This window comes from Neopsephotus bourkii, unplaced genomic scaffold (genome assembly GCF_033783945.1).
Source record: "Neopsephotus bourkii isolate Nb327-2 ecotype Australia unplaced genomic scaffold, CSIRO-AGI_Nbou_v1 NB_1654, whole genome shotgun sequence".
Lineage (NCBI taxonomy): Eukaryota > Metazoa > Chordata > Aves > Psittaciformes > Psittacidae > Neopsephotus > Neopsephotus bourkii.
In genome coordinates this window covers 839,281-854,065 of record NW_026902128.1, presented here as the reverse complement: position 1 = coordinate 854,065, position 14,785 = coordinate 839,281, and the positions used below count along the sequence as shown (strand labels likewise).

The following is a 14,785-nucleotide window of genomic DNA, read 5'->3' as shown; positions in this document are numbered from 1 at the left end:
AAGGATTCGAGTTAATTTTGGAGGCACAAGGTTTACAACAGTATTGATAATTTCTGTAAGGGATTAATGGGGGAAGGCATGGAATCTTTTTAGGCAGACATCTCCTTGAGACCTACCTGCAAAAGGAAAGAGGAAATTGGAATAATTCAACTAACAGTAATTTAGAGAAAAGTTTGTACTGAAATCAGTGCAAGTTTTGCCTGAGTATGTTATCTGCATCTTGAAGTCTCCAAATTGGCTGTTTGGAAATACGCGTGTGAGAATGGCTCTCTGTACAACACTGAACTTCCAAAGCTTTGCTAATCTGTGGCCACAAAGTGTGACAACTTTTCTGAAATCATGTGTTTCAAAAAACAGTTCCAAGTATGGATGGACAAGTCCCATGTTAAGGATTTCAGGGCTGTGATCTTGGAGAAGCTGTTGATAAGCCTTGCAGAATTAAGTTCAGATAAGGACTAATAACTGATTTTTTTGGTTAAATTATTTTTAAAGTATCTTTCCTGTATATATAGTTTTTCCTCTGTTATTTGTATATATCTCAACTCTCAATTTTATAATCCCCTGGGAAGGGAGGGAGTTGTACATATTTAGCCTGAAGTGTTTTATGTTAGACTTTAATAAACTTGTTTTGTAATTTTCCCTCCCCTGGTGTCTCCTGTTTGTAACTGCAGGGGGCAGCACAAAAGGAGGGAAGCCGTCTAACATAACCACCGTTAAATACCCTGTCGGAAGGATACGCTGCAGCACACTAACACAGCAAGATTTGTTACATTATGCACCAAATTCTCATAATAGAGAATTCAAACTGAATTAAACGTTATTCTAAATACAATCCAGTATAGTGACTTTTAGATTATTTTTTTCCACTTGTTTTGAGGTGTCGGGGGGGGTTGCAGAGTGCTTTGAAGATGTGCTTTTTTTTCTAAACTAGATATTCAGTGAATTTCTTTATCAGAATTTGTATCTTAACATATTTTTACTAGATTGTTTCATTTTACATAAGGTGGTGTGGTGACTAGAGCACACAGCAGTACCTGGGGGACCTGCATTGTACCACTGGCTTACTGGGTCAGTCATTTTCCTTCCTTTTAAACTAGGGCAAAAATGCTTCATTTCCACAAGCTGTGGAAGCTAAAGCCATGGTTAACTGAGCAGGATTATGCTTGCTAGAATAACTCGCTCAGAATAACATGGTAAAAAATCCTCTACGTCCAAAGAACACAAGAGACATCTTTCAAGAATTTCAAGGTTTGGTTTTCACAGAAAGGAAAGCAGTAAATAAATGTCTCTGGCATAGGCCTCTAAGCAATACAGGGTTTGCACAAATAATTATTTTAGTGGGCAGAAAGCTGCTTATACAAAATTCAGTGGGAATTATTCTGCAGCCCTTTCTTGCAAAGGAGTATCAAAGTAAACTGTAATGTGAGCTAGTTCTATGGATATTGTCCATAGTGCAGAGTGCTCTTACACATCTTGCTATTAAACAATGGTTTGGAGACAGTACAAATACTTGTATAAATACAAGAGAAAGAAAGATGTGTGGAAAAAAGTTACCTTGATCTGAATGTTGTAGCGGCCTTTTTGGCAGGAAATTCTATCATCAGTGTCTCAGTATGGAAAGTACGCTCTTTATCGGAATATAACCTGCAGAGCTCCAGCGCAGCAATGCTCAGGAAAACACCAACTTTGATACTACAGTCTTATCTAATTATTTTTAAACTTAGAAATTTTTGTAGCATGCAGCTTGTTCTCAAACAATCACATTCACTGCATCCTCAATTTTTGTCCTCATTGCTCTGTTTTTCCTGTTTAACCACAGTTAAACTCTAAGCTTCTCTCTAGAACAGGGTTTTCAGTGTGATGTGTGGGCTTTCTGCTTAACAAGACAAGTTAGGAGGACCCTGTACAGGTACATGGAACAAACATACCTGCTCTGTGGATTTACCTCTTAAGTCCTCTTATGATACTAAGTGCTTTTTGGAGCAAAAGAGCCTGGCTCATTTGTGATTGGGGTGGGAGGAATGAAAAAAACCCAACCAAACAACACCACGTACAGCAGCTATCGGCACCACCTCGGTCATTGCGGATTCCTAAGGGGTATTCATACCTCTCCCTGAGTCTACGCTACCACTGTGGTAATATAGAATTGGAACATCACTGCTGCTAGGTCTCACTGGTGAAATTAATGTATCTTTTTCCCCCCTCACACTTCAATCTCATAGGTCTTTTGCCTGTGTGTGCATATATTTGTGGATTATTCTGTTACTTCATACTAATTTCTAACAGGCACATTTAGACACACAGACAAATGCACTAGTAGCCTTTAAGCAAACCTCTGAGGTTCCACACGCTGAGTTTTTCTGTTAAGGAGCACAGATCTAGTGACTGCTACAGGTATGAGCAGTGGGTGGAAGAAGGAAACAAGCTGAGTGGTTCCCAAAATTCTACAAAGTCTGTACCCAAATCATTAAACAATGTTTAACTACCATTGTGTGCATATGTTGTCTTATTTGTGCAGAACGCTTGCCACGTCGCTACTTCTTAATCAGTTTTTAAGAGACAGGAAGAAATGACACCAAGGTTGGTGGGTGTTTATAATTTGTTGTACAAGGAACAAGGAAAAGTTGCAAGCTAATCAAAATACCAGCTTTAAAGTCCCAGCATTATAGTGGCTTAATGATTAGGTTAATTTAACTTGGGTTTAAAAAAAGGTTATTCTTGAAAAGAGATTAAAAGCACCATTACTAAGTAAAAGGAGAGTGTATGTAGAACACAGTAGCAACAAACAGATTTACCCAAACCTTCCTGTTTCAGCAGGAATCTACTTCTGCAGTATATCTGATTTGCTGTCGAGTAAAGTTGCTGCCCAGCAGTAGTCCTGGGTGTAAGGTTTTGGCAGCTTGATCTGCCTGGCTGTACTCCAGCTTGCAGAGATGCAGTAACATTGCATATGGGCTCTCACAGCTATATGGAAACCCAACTGCAGAGATCACAGCCCAGGAAGGGCAACAGCTCTTCACCTGCAGCAGCCCGGTGGTCAGGACACTCCACTCAGATGTTCTGCAACTGCTCTGATCCAGCCTCTGCATCTTTTCTAAATGAGAAGCATTTGATCAAAATCCTGGTCTGAGAGGATCATCTAGAGCAGAGTAGTTCAGCTGCTGAGAGTTCACTTCATGCCTCTGCACTGCAGCAGTCTAAACCCTTCACATGCCTCTGGGCAGTGACTGGTTTACTCTCCATTACTGATACCTAATGTCACTCTTCATGCACTGCTGTGGTGAAAATGTTTTCCTCTGAGCATGTCATTTTACTAAATTTCTCACCTAGGAATGCTGGAACTACAGCTAGTTATGGTAAGGCAAAGAAGATAGTGTGCAATAGAAATGATTGCAGCAGAAATAACACATTTTCGTATTAATAGGCTCTTAATATATTGGCTGTTGCTTCTCAACGAATTTTAAAGTCACTGGTTCAATATCTTATCTCTAATGCCATTTCGAGCAGGTTTAGATTCTTTCCAGACCAAAGACCCTGAAGAAACAACATGCAGCAAGTCTGATATTGGTACAATCTTGTTTACTAGAAACCAGACAGGAAAAGCTCAAGCACACCGAATGCTTCAAGCTGCTACCTCACTCACAAGTATTCTGAAACACCTGCAATTGCCAGACTGGCATTAGCAGCCTTTTTTGTCATGGCCCAATAACTTGGTGTCCAGTAGTAATGCTTCTGCAGGCCATGGGAGAGCTCTGCAAGGCTCCACGTCTGTGCAATTAAGTTTCAGGTGGCCCATCTGAATTCTGAAAATGCCTGAAATGAGTAAAACCAAGAATGAGACACAGAATATTCTCCTTTGATTGCAGTGAAGTCTTTAGAAGATAACACACAACAGGAGAGTACTTGATTATTTCAGTATGCTGATGTCCAGTGAGTCTCATTACAACACCACCATATTATAATTATTTAAATAAACCCCATAGTTAATCAAGTATCTTGCTCACTAATGGCTGTAGTTTTCGCAATGACTGTAAACATGAACTAGGACAAACAAACTCCAACCCTCTTAGAGGAGCTCAGAAGCAAGCACTTACCATACAGGTGGCTTCATCAAATTTGTTCCCCCAGATGTAAATACAGGAAAGTTCTGTGTTTGTTTTCATTGCCTCTGAAAGAGCTACAAGTCCTTTGCCACTTATATTGTTGCTTACTACTGACAACCTAAACCAGAGAAAACAGTTGTGCAAATGTGTGCTAAACCACAGAATTCCCATCTCTTGGTCAAAACTAAGAGTTTAACTATGATTTATTGTTATTTTATATTATTACATATTATTATATATCTGACAAGTATATTGAAATTCTACACGTTATTAATAAATATTTATTTGTATCAAGGCCAGTCCTACTACAGAATCTTTCCCATGTTGCTAAAGGCAGTTTGGACTATGGACTTGTACCATTTCTCAAGTCATTTCCATGACTGGTGCAACCAGAACAGATTGTTCAGTAGTTAGTTCTTCAGCCTCAGTGACTGACTGCATGGTGGCCATGTCTCATCTCTCCTCTGCCTTGAAGCCCAAGCCCTGGCATTACTCCAGGCTAAGCTTTGATCTTTGTGCAGTGGCAGTTATTTTTATATGAGTGAACCTGGAAGGCTTTCAGAGGCACCTAGCAGCCACCGCCTCCTCAGTCTGCTACTTAAAACTAATGGCTTCAGGTAACGCCTTTGATCAGCTTTTACATCCTGCCAATGCATGGTTTAATGCCGGCTACAAAATACACCCTGATGGAGAGATTACAGCTCTTTTGGGTTCACTCGGAAGCTAACTTAGAGGATTTTCTTAAGAATGGAAGATAAGAATCAACAAATATAGTGCCTTATTCCTGCGTGGAGTCTTATTATCTTAAAATTCTGAAGGCTGTACAGCTCCTGCTTGGTTTTGGTTGTGCACCACAGGGACCTATGCTTTAAAGATGCAAAAAGAGCTAACAAGATCTAATTGCCTCCCCCAGCCACACATCCCTCAGAATGACTGTAAAAGCTGTGAATCACATGTAAGATGAACTACAAAGCTGAGCCAAACATCAGCCCCAAAAAACCCTGAATAGAAGAAAAGGTGTATGTCAGGCCACACAGCAGTGGATACAAGATATGAAAAAAGCAAGTACAAGGAAAGATAAAGTGAGTAGAGAGTAGTCCTGGCACAGCAGGAAAGTAAACACAAGGCGTTAGCATGTGGGGCTGAACAGCATGTCTTGGCCTTGTGTTTTACTCCTTTAGCTTACTCAGTTACCAAACACAGGCCTCTTGTGCTGCACAAAATGCATTAGTATCTCCTGCCTGGCCTCCAGCTGCAGAGCTTTAAGAGGACCTGTGGTTCATTTGCAGAACAGGTCCCAGGGCATCTCTCATAGGAGGAAAAACCTATACTTAGCAAAAGAATCCTATCCAATCCATCACGTTTTTTTCATCCCGAGAAGGAAAAATGGACCAAAAACTTTAGAACTTCCTGACTTTTCCATTTTGATCAACATCAAAGCACACAGTTTTGATGTCAGCTCAGACACTGCAAAGCCCAAGTTCCTTACACCTGCAGATTCTGGGGAAGTTGTGTAAATACTAACACCTGAAGAGTCCTGTTGTACAAAGCCAAGGCCTCACTCAGGTAGATGGCTCCATCATCTTCTAGTCGGTTTGCATTAAGATCTAGGATTTGCAGGGTTTGGTTCCATTTTAGTAGTTTTCCCAGAAATTTTACACCCTCACTGGTTATTTTATTACTGAAAGAGAGAAATGCACACATTTTTCTTAAAAAGGTGATAAGAAAATGAGTTTCTAATGTTAGTCAGGGCTGTGTCACTTAATAACTTTTACCGGGCAAGATCAAGGTATCTCAGGCTAGAGTTTTCATACAAAGCCTCACACAGTCTCTCCACACCAAAGTTTTTCATTTCATGCTTGCACAAGTGTAGTTCCACAAGAGAAGAGTTATTTTTCAGCATCAGAGCTAGATGAACTGTGGTCTCTTCCTAAGAACATACAGTGAGTTTTATTAAGACGTACTTTAAGAAAAAATACAGTCTTGTTTCAGTACAAGGGAGATTCACAACTACCAGAAAGATTTCATAGAATCATAGAATGGTTTGGGTTGGAGGAGACCTTAAAGCTCATCCAGTTCCATCCCCCCTCCCATGGGCAGAGACGCCTTCCACTACAACAAGTTTTTCCAAGCCCTGTCCAACCTGGCCTTGAACACTGCCAGGGATGGGGCAGCCACAGCTTCTCTGGGCACCCTGTGCTGGTGACACAACACTCTTGTAGTGAAGAACTTCCAAATATCTAAATCTCCCCTCTGTCAGCTTAAAACTAGCCCCCATATTGTCATATTCCCATGTGCCTTGTAAAAAGCCCTTCTCCAGATTTCTTTGTAAGCCCCCTTTAGGAACTGGAAGGTTGTTCTAAGGTCTCTCCCGAGATACCTATTCTCTGAACAAGCCCAACTCTCTCAGCCTGTCAGTTTGGTCATCAGCAGTGTTCTACTGTTGTGTATTGTATTAAAAATAGCTGGGAAAAAATATATTAGGATTATACTGAAATAAATAAATAAAATACCGGAAAGATATATGCACATCGATAGTGCTATGTACATCCCTGCAGATACCAAAAGCATCAGTGTTTGAATCATTATGTCTAATTAGTTTTCCTTCCTTCCTTTCCTTCCAAACTGAATGTTTGAGTCAGTCCTCATTAACATTAAAAGTACTTTGTTATGATGCTAATCAATTATTTCATCAAAAGAAATAGGATTGCTACAGGAAAAATACCTTCTGTCATTGTAAGACTCAGTTTATTTTCAAGTAGTTGTGTTTTGGTAAGAAAATAATGAGTGAATACTTAGAGCCAAAAATGAGGGAACAACCTAGAGGCCTCAGAACATTACAGAGTTGAAGGTAGGAACAGTGGCTAGTAGAATCTAACAGGTATAGACCGTGCTCTTACCAGTATGTTTCAGTAGCAGGATTTTAAATTGACTTCTAAAACTGGGGTTAGGTAGATCAAGCCCTGTCTTAGTAGAAAAGAAACAACTAAAATCTGCTTAAAATGTTGGAACTTAGGAAGATCTGGCCTTCACAACAGTTTCATTTCATTATCCTGCCAGCAGGAAAATACTGTCCATAGCACAGATACCCAAGAATTGCTACCAGTCTGGTGAAACCACCACTACAAGCAGCTTTACAGCCAAGACTTCAGCAGGACAAGCAAGGAGCAGAAGCTGCATGCCTGGAAGCAAAAGCTCCACAGCTCTGTGCATCTGTACTTGGAGATTCTCTTTTCAGTGCTTGATGGGTCCGGAAGGATTGTGTCTTCTTTTTGGGTAACAAATGCATAGTAGGTTTTACATTGATGAGATGCATTCATTTGTTAAATTTGTGCTTCAAGTTCACACACTAAAACAACCACACATTCCAGTGATTATGGCATATTGTTAAAGTGTGCCTTTCTTCTTTAAGCTGCGGGTATTGCACTGCTGAGATAAACAGCAGTCTTTTGTTCTTCCTCTCATTTCCTGCTGAACACCATTTCTCCCCATTTGCTGAACTATGCATAAAACTCTCCACACTGTAACAGCAGAAGGAATACTTGGTTCTCCAATATCAAGCCCTTTCCATTAGCTCATGATTTAACAAAAGTGTATGCACCAAGAAAGCAATTTTTAAACAATTTACCTTCTAGTTAAATCGGGGCAGCCTGTGATTGCACAAAACTTGGCACAGAAAGAGAGAAAGAGTATTTCTGCAACAATTTACTTCACTTTGTAAGGAAACACAGAGAGCCATGCAGTTCAGACGTACATAAAGGCATCAGTACTGACTTTAATATGCTTCCCTCTGAGCTAAAACTACAGTCTGCTTACATACCTCTTGGCTGAACAATAAAGGATGATTTAGGTTTATTGCTTTGACTGATTTGTTCTGATTCAGGGCTGATGCTGTTGCTATTAGACACTGCACACCCTGGAAAGAAAAATAAACTCTTTAGAGAAAACCTATTTGATGCATAAATCAAGCTAACAAATTATCACAACTTCCTAGAATTGATTGTCAGAAGATCAAAAACATCAAATGGGCTCAGATTAGAAATACTGTTATTTCTGCCTCCATGCACTCTGGAGAGATACAAAAGCAGTTGGCAAGTGCTTACAGACACACGCATGTATTTTCTGATAATACCAGTGCCAACTCCCCATGGAATAATAGAGTGGAATTTGTCTAAGTAGTACAAATGACTGGGAAAGTTGGCAACTCAGAAAATAAAAAGCAAGAATAATGCATCTCAAAGATACTCATCCATTTAATTGATCCTCTATTTTGGTTTTCCTAATTTATGAAGCAAAACCAGCTTGTGTGTTTTCCCTGAAGTCTATGATGAAAGTCTTAGCTAACATTTATCTACTAGGTAAATTCACACTAAATGTGAATAATGTGGTACAAAGAATACAGTCTAGAATACAGGCCAATCTGGATTTTTTTTATTTCCTCCTATTTTGCTCACTAATTTATATTTGTGCTACTTTCCAGTTAGGCTGGTCTGCCCCCAGAGCCACTTCATTCTAAACCAGCTCTCTGTGAACTCCCTACCAAGGATAAACACATTAAGCTTTCAAATAAATCCTACACTTCCCTTGTTATGTATTCGTAACACCCTGCACACTTCCTGAGGTATTCCCCCTTCTAGTTTAGGAGCAAATTCTGTAATTCCAGGAAACGAATATAGGTTTTTAAAAGCTATTCACAGGCTTTTTACTAGCTAGAGTAGGAAGCACCCTGCTTAGTCCATGGAGGCATTCCTATCCTCACAATCTCCCTGCTCACCGACTCCAGCAGACACCTGGTTATCTAGGATCAAATCAGGCTCATTTCGAGCAGCCTTTCTTTTCTGCTCAATTCAGCACTGTTGTGCTTATGTCCTCTAGGGACTGAAGCCTGACAGGAGCAACAGAGATATGGCCCTGGGCTACTTTCAGGTGCACTGCACACTTCAGGAGGAAAAGAGCCTCCAGGGAATAAGAAGTCCTTCCTTCAACATGACTTACACAGGACTTAGGTAGCACACCAAAAATTAACAGCAGAAAACAAATCTCAGAAAATGTGAAAGCCAAGCAGTTGAATTCCCAGGGACATAGTGATGACTCATATATATCATCAGTTGTGACTTCTCAGGTCTATGCAACATGCTTGTCCAAGTACACACTGCAATATTATATATTGCTACCACAAAATGTAAAATCAATGTCAACAGATGGCATTTCCCCCTAGTTAAGTAGTGCAGAACCTTTGTAATATCCTTGAAAGACTTAGGTCATTGCTGATAATTTCACTGGGTTACTCACTATATCACAGTCTCCAAGATCCAACTTCTCCAAGGTTGGATTAATTTGTAGCATTGAAGCAAAGAACATCCCACTTTTCTCTCCTATTTTGTTCCCAGTCATTCTCATATGCAGAAGAGTTTCATTCCCCTAAACAAAATCAAAAAAGGGGACAGAAAAAAATCAATGCCTCTGAAGTGGCCTGAAAAACAACACTGTCCTTTCCCCTGTGAATCCTGCTGGTTGTCACACAAAGACAAAACAACCCTCCAGAACAATCGTGTTTAAGTGATAACACTGACTAAGCTGTTGGCTCAGGCTTTCCTCAGTGGAATGAAATGCATGAGAGTCTGGAAGCAAAACTCGAATATTTGAGAACTTTTGTTTCTCCCAAGTTGACAAATCTCACACTCACAAAAATAATCCTGCCTAAATAAATCTGTCTGAATTGGCATCTGAAATGTAAATTATATCAAAACTGATTTAAATCTAGTAAGTGGTTTAAGCAAGAATATAATTTGCTTTATTTTTCATGGTCTTTTAAAGCACATGACCAATCAAAGCTCAGTGAAACCGGTCACCTTCAGCAGGACTACTTAGTAGAGTCAAACCAATGTGTAAGTCTTTGCAGAACTGGAGGCATCACTGGCAATATAAAGTTCTGATCAGAGGTCTACAAAAGTCAGCATCTTTCCCCCCACCCTCCATAGAATTTCAATGGATATAAAGCAGCTATTCAACTGTTAAAGCCCAAAATGCAATGCAGAGTAGCTTTGTATTTTTATTTTCTTTATAATCGCTTATTACCAGAGATTACAGTTGAGGAAGAGATTACAAACCAAGTAGTTCTGTGAGCAGCAGAACTAATGAAGCCCAGTTTCATACAGTTTGATGTCTTCCACATGTCCCCAGCACACCTTCACCTGATGCAGTACCTCACTCCAGCTATCTCCTTCCCTCTCCCTCCCTCAATAACAGCCTACCTTCACCCCCACACCTCCTGCCTGGCCCAGTGGCAGCAGGAACCCATGCAGCCCAGGGGTCCTGCCATCTGCCTGCTCAGCAAACCCAGCAAATGCTGTTGGGGCTGTACAAAGAGCTTTGGGGGCTGCTTGCAAGCCCAGTATGATCTACTGTACAACCTTAGTGCTTTGGTGGCCTGTCAAATTTAGCTGAAATTGGTTCAGAGTTCAAAGACTGTGAAGGAGGAAGAAAAGAGCTCACGTGAGTCTCATTTCGCAAACACTACAAATCATGCACACAAGCCTCATTTCCTTGGGGAGCCACATTAAAAATAACAAACTTGTTCTTATGATGCTGCTGCAAGGCAAAGTTCTGAAAACCTGTCTGAGACATCTTGAGTCCACACAAGTACTGACATCGAGGTACAGGTAAAAATAATGCAATTCCTTTCGTTTTCTTTTAAAAGAAGAAAATGGTGACACTGTATATCCCCCAGCAGAGCATTTTCCACTTGGAAAAATCCAGCTGTGATAGTTCTGATAATTAAGTGTTAATGGCAGCACAGTGCAACCTTCTCTTGTGTGAAACCTGATTTCTGAAGTTTGCCTTGAGAAAACAAGCAGTCCCTGTGATACAGGAAACCACTGAATGGACCGAAGACAGAGGGCCCCCTTCAGTCAGCTCTGATGTTGGTAGGACAGCTAGTACAGTTCCTCAAAAGCAAAAATATCAAACGAGATACCATTGTTTAAATCTGCCAGGCAAACACTCACATGGAGCGCTTTTGCTATCAGCTCTGCTCCACTTGTGCCAATGTTATTAAACATCAGGTTCAGGTACCTCAGAGAGGAGTTTCCTGAGGAACAAACAAATCAGAAAGCAATCAGACTCCTTTTCAGAGCAAGCCTGCAGTTTTCAAAGAGGATATGCATCACACATGTATTTTAAACCTCTGACCTTTACTGCATTTCAGACAGCCCTGATTTGGAGAAGTAGTTAAAGAATGCCAGTGTGTCAGATGATGAGGAAAAGGCAGAAAAACATGTAGCATGTAAAAACATGTCCTCAGGGTGCTTACAGAAACCACTTGCGAACCCAAGTGCTCAGCATGACCAAACGAGGCAGGTGATCAAGCTCAAATGCAGACCTTCAGGCACTTTGCAAACTTCATGGCACACCCTGAGCTCCAGGAACACAGGCACCAAGTGGCAACTCACTATTTTCCATCTCTATTCCAGGGCTTATAATGACAAAAAGGCAGCATTAAAGTTTCTTCTGCTTAGACCTACAAAAAGGCTAACAGAGGTGATAAGTATCTAAAACAAAGGCCCTGGGACATTGGACACTTCCATTACCTCCTTTGTTAAACTGACAAGCCTAAAAGCCCCACAATTTATTCAAACTGTTCATTCTTTTGGACACCTTAGCCAGATGTCCAAGGGTGTTCTACTAGAAATGAAAAATCTCCCCAGAGAATACTAAGATTTAGTAGGATGGATTTGGATGTGAAAGTAAAAAGTACTGGAATTTTGCCAAACAATTGCATTCTTGTCTCCAGTACAGCACATACAAATATTATCATAGCCAAATAAATTACACGTTGATGAAAGAGAAACATCACTTTGGCACCTGGAGGAATGTTGCCATGGTCTTTGCTCCAGCATCAGTCAATACATTATACCCAAGATCCAAACCTAAAAAAGATGAATGAAGAATGTGACAGACGCATACCTATAATGAACTGATCTCTGAAAAAAAAAAACAAAACAAACCAAACCCCACAACCCAGACTGCTTAAGTTTTCTTATATTAGCACAGCAGCGTTTAAACACATATTAAAAAAGCTTACCTGTGACAAATGCAGCCGTACGTAAGACAGAGACAAGAACCTGAAGATTGTCATCTGTAACTCTCTGCACAGGCACTAGATGACTATTTCCAGCTATGTTTAATGTGAACCCTTTTGTCCATATGCTGAAACATAAAAATTTAAGCACATGGGGAGAAGTAAAATGCTACAGATAAATGAATTCTCTCCAGATAAGAAGTGTATCCAGGCTTGCCCTCGCTGATGTGTTTCATGCAGTTAGCTGCTGCCACAACCTTTGGTAATGCCATGGCAGACAATGTGATTCAAGCTGTACTTCAGCTTTGTCCTTTCTGATAATCTGAAGACACTGCACAGCTGCTTAGCACACATGCACAAAAAGCAGGAAGAAGCAAGATGAGGGGAAGGCAGATGGAAATACAGACTATCCTGGAAATTACCTCATTATATCCTATTTACTTGTTCCTTTTCCTTTATTTACCCTATCCTGCCCTCAGGATCAAAACCTAACACAACCCATTTCACCACGCTGTGTTTTCTGAGGTTTTCTCTACAAAGGATAATTAACTTTGATCCTAGGAGCATCCATGGGAGGAAGCCCTACCTAGACACATCATGAGAGAGAATTTGGGTAGTTAACAACTTGGCAGGATTCAGAGACATTTTGGGGAAGCATTACCAGCTGGAAGCTAACTATGCAGCTGAAGCTTTTTAAACAGGAGTGAGACAAAAGGAAGTGAGCTAGAATGACTAGACACTGGGTTTGGCTTCTTTAAGGGACACAAAGGCACCATCCTGTACATTTTTCACTTTTTGATTTCACTGCTTGTAAAGCTGCCCAGAAAGAATATATAGCTACAAACTTCTGCCAAGACGATGTCAAGATGAGTCAAACCAGAACTTCAGCAGTAAATGCTAAATATGATTTGTGTTTCAGCCTGAAACTGCACGAACTTTCTCACTGTTCAACTCCTTGTCCTGCGATCTTAAGACTTTCAGAAGCATCTGAAACACACTGTTCGTTATTTCCTTACATTTCATCATTTTTACCAGCTTCTTGAAGCACATGAGCAATGAAAGGGTTTTCAGGTTGGCCCAAGTTTTGGCAGACCTGCACATAGTGCTGGTGAAGATCTGGGCAAACTGACATGACCTGCTGGAAAACAAAACAAAGCGTTACTGCATCGTTATTGCAGCCTAGCAACATCACCACAGACCCAAGCGCTGTTGTGCTGGGCTTTGCATAACAATAAAACTGGGCTTGGTCTGAAAAGGGTTACAACTGCTGGTATGCAGCACATGAATAACAGATCCAAACAGACAAGAAAAGAATCGGGAAAAAATGTGGATTTGTGGATGTGTTTCTGAGGCTATCCCAAGGAATCTGAGCTAACAGAATTAGTATTCATACAGGCAAGACCTTTGCTCCCTGTAAAGCGGCGAGCCCCGACCTACGCAGGCCTACCTGAGCGATTCACACCAGCGCCCTCTCCCTGCGCCAGCCCAAGGTGACCAGCCCGCGGGCGAGCCAGGCAGCCCCAGCCTTAACAATGGTTGGTAATGAAGCCTGTTTCCAAGGAGGGTGTGGAGGCCCTCCAGGAGGGAGCTGGCAAAGGCAGCCAGACTCAGCCCATGGCCCTGGCATGACGCCCCATCGGCACCCTTCCCCTCCCCACTGTGGAGTGGCCGCATGCGTGGTGCCCGGGCCCTGCATGGAGGGGAGCTTCATCAACTCACCCCCAGAGTATTTACTCAGCCGTCTGCCCTCAGGCTCCAAGGAGCCTTTGCAAGAGTTTCCGTGGTTGCATGGATTAGCAGTTACTTCAAAAGTGTCTGTGCTGGGCCTTTCCACCAAATTAATCCTTCTAGTGACTTCACTACTGCCCTTGTACACAGCAGTGAGTAAGCTAGGACTGCACACTCTCCTGTCCCACAGCATGTGGGGCTCACTCCCAAGTACTGAACTTGGAGCCAGTAAGGAAGAAAATACCCTTGTGCAACATCTGAATTGGACTGGGAAGCCCAGCATGGGTCTCCCCCCATGGCGGTTGCTCAGTTCTGCCTTTGCATCTTGGTGGCACCTGGAAACCATTCATCTCTGAAAACGTGGTGTCCTACCAGAATGGCTACAGCAGCATAGAAAAGGGCATTGAGTAGGAGATGACTGTCAGCTGCCTCTTGACCTCTGTTTTCTACTATCATTCCTTAAATGCCAGCTGACAGATTTCTTCTATCCAGACATCGGATCTCTCCCTTCCCACCTCTTTCTCTTTTGCTACTGGCAACAGTACAACTCTGAGGATTGTCAAATACCAGACTCACTGGTATCTCTCTGGCTCAGAAACCAGTCACAGAAGAAGGTGCCACCTTCCTCCAGCCGGACTCTCCCAGTTTTACCGTCAGCATAGCTGAAGAAATATGTCAGCGTTTGTAAATACGACCCTTCAAGATGCAAGGAGATTGCTTTGTTCAGCTCCCTTGACTTCACAAGTTCACCCTCTGAATTTGGCTGTTGGAACACTTAGGAATGCACTTGTAAGAAATACCCCTGTGTTGCTTTTACAGCCTTTTAAGTATAGCTTGCGTGCTAATAAAAGACAAAGGGGAAGCTGGGACATAG

At 41.5% G+C, this 14,785-nt stretch overlaps 1 protein-coding gene across 2 annotated transcripts; it reads right to left on the bottom strand.

Moving 5' to 3' along the window:
* Positions 1 to 3,828: 3,828 nt before the first annotated feature.
* Positions 3,829 to 14,785, bottom strand: LRRC34 (leucine rich repeat containing 34). Of its 2 annotated transcripts, XM_061374784.1 has the most exons (9): positions 13,903 to 14,785; positions 13,200 to 13,318; positions 12,187 to 12,311; positions 11,967 to 12,031; positions 9,396 to 9,524; positions 7,924 to 8,019; positions 5,879 to 6,033; positions 5,629 to 5,784; positions 3,829 to 4,221 (listed from the first exon to the last, which is right to left on the bottom strand). In XM_061374784.1, exons 2-9 carry the CDS (start codon positions 13,313 to 13,315, stop codon positions 4,077 to 4,079), a joined length of 987 nt encoding a protein of 328 aa, XP_061230768.1. In that variant the 5' UTR covers positions 13,316 to 13,318; positions 13,903 to 14,785; the 3' UTR covers positions 3,829 to 4,076. The 2 variants fall into 2 exon arrangements, with proteins under 2 accessions (XP_061230768.1, XP_061230767.1); XM_061374783.1 differs by lacking the exon at positions 13,903 to 14,785 and having other exon boundaries at positions 3,830 to 4,221; positions 13,200 to 13,551.

Excerpts from the sequence above, each read along its gene's own strand:
- LRRC34 (XM_061374783.1), bottom strand. The coding sequence starts at position 13,372 with ATGTTGCTAGGCTGCAATAACGATGCAGTAACGCTTTGTTTTGTTTTC. Across the intron at positions 12,032-12,186 it reads TACGGCTGCATTTGTCACAG|GTTTGGATCTTGGGTATAAT; the intron begins GTAAGCTTTTTT and ends CATCTTTTTTAG. Across the intron at positions 4,222-5,628 it reads TACAACAGGACTCTTCAGGT|GTTGTCAGTAGTAAGCAACA; the intron begins GTTAGTATTTAC and ends TCTCTGGTTTAG.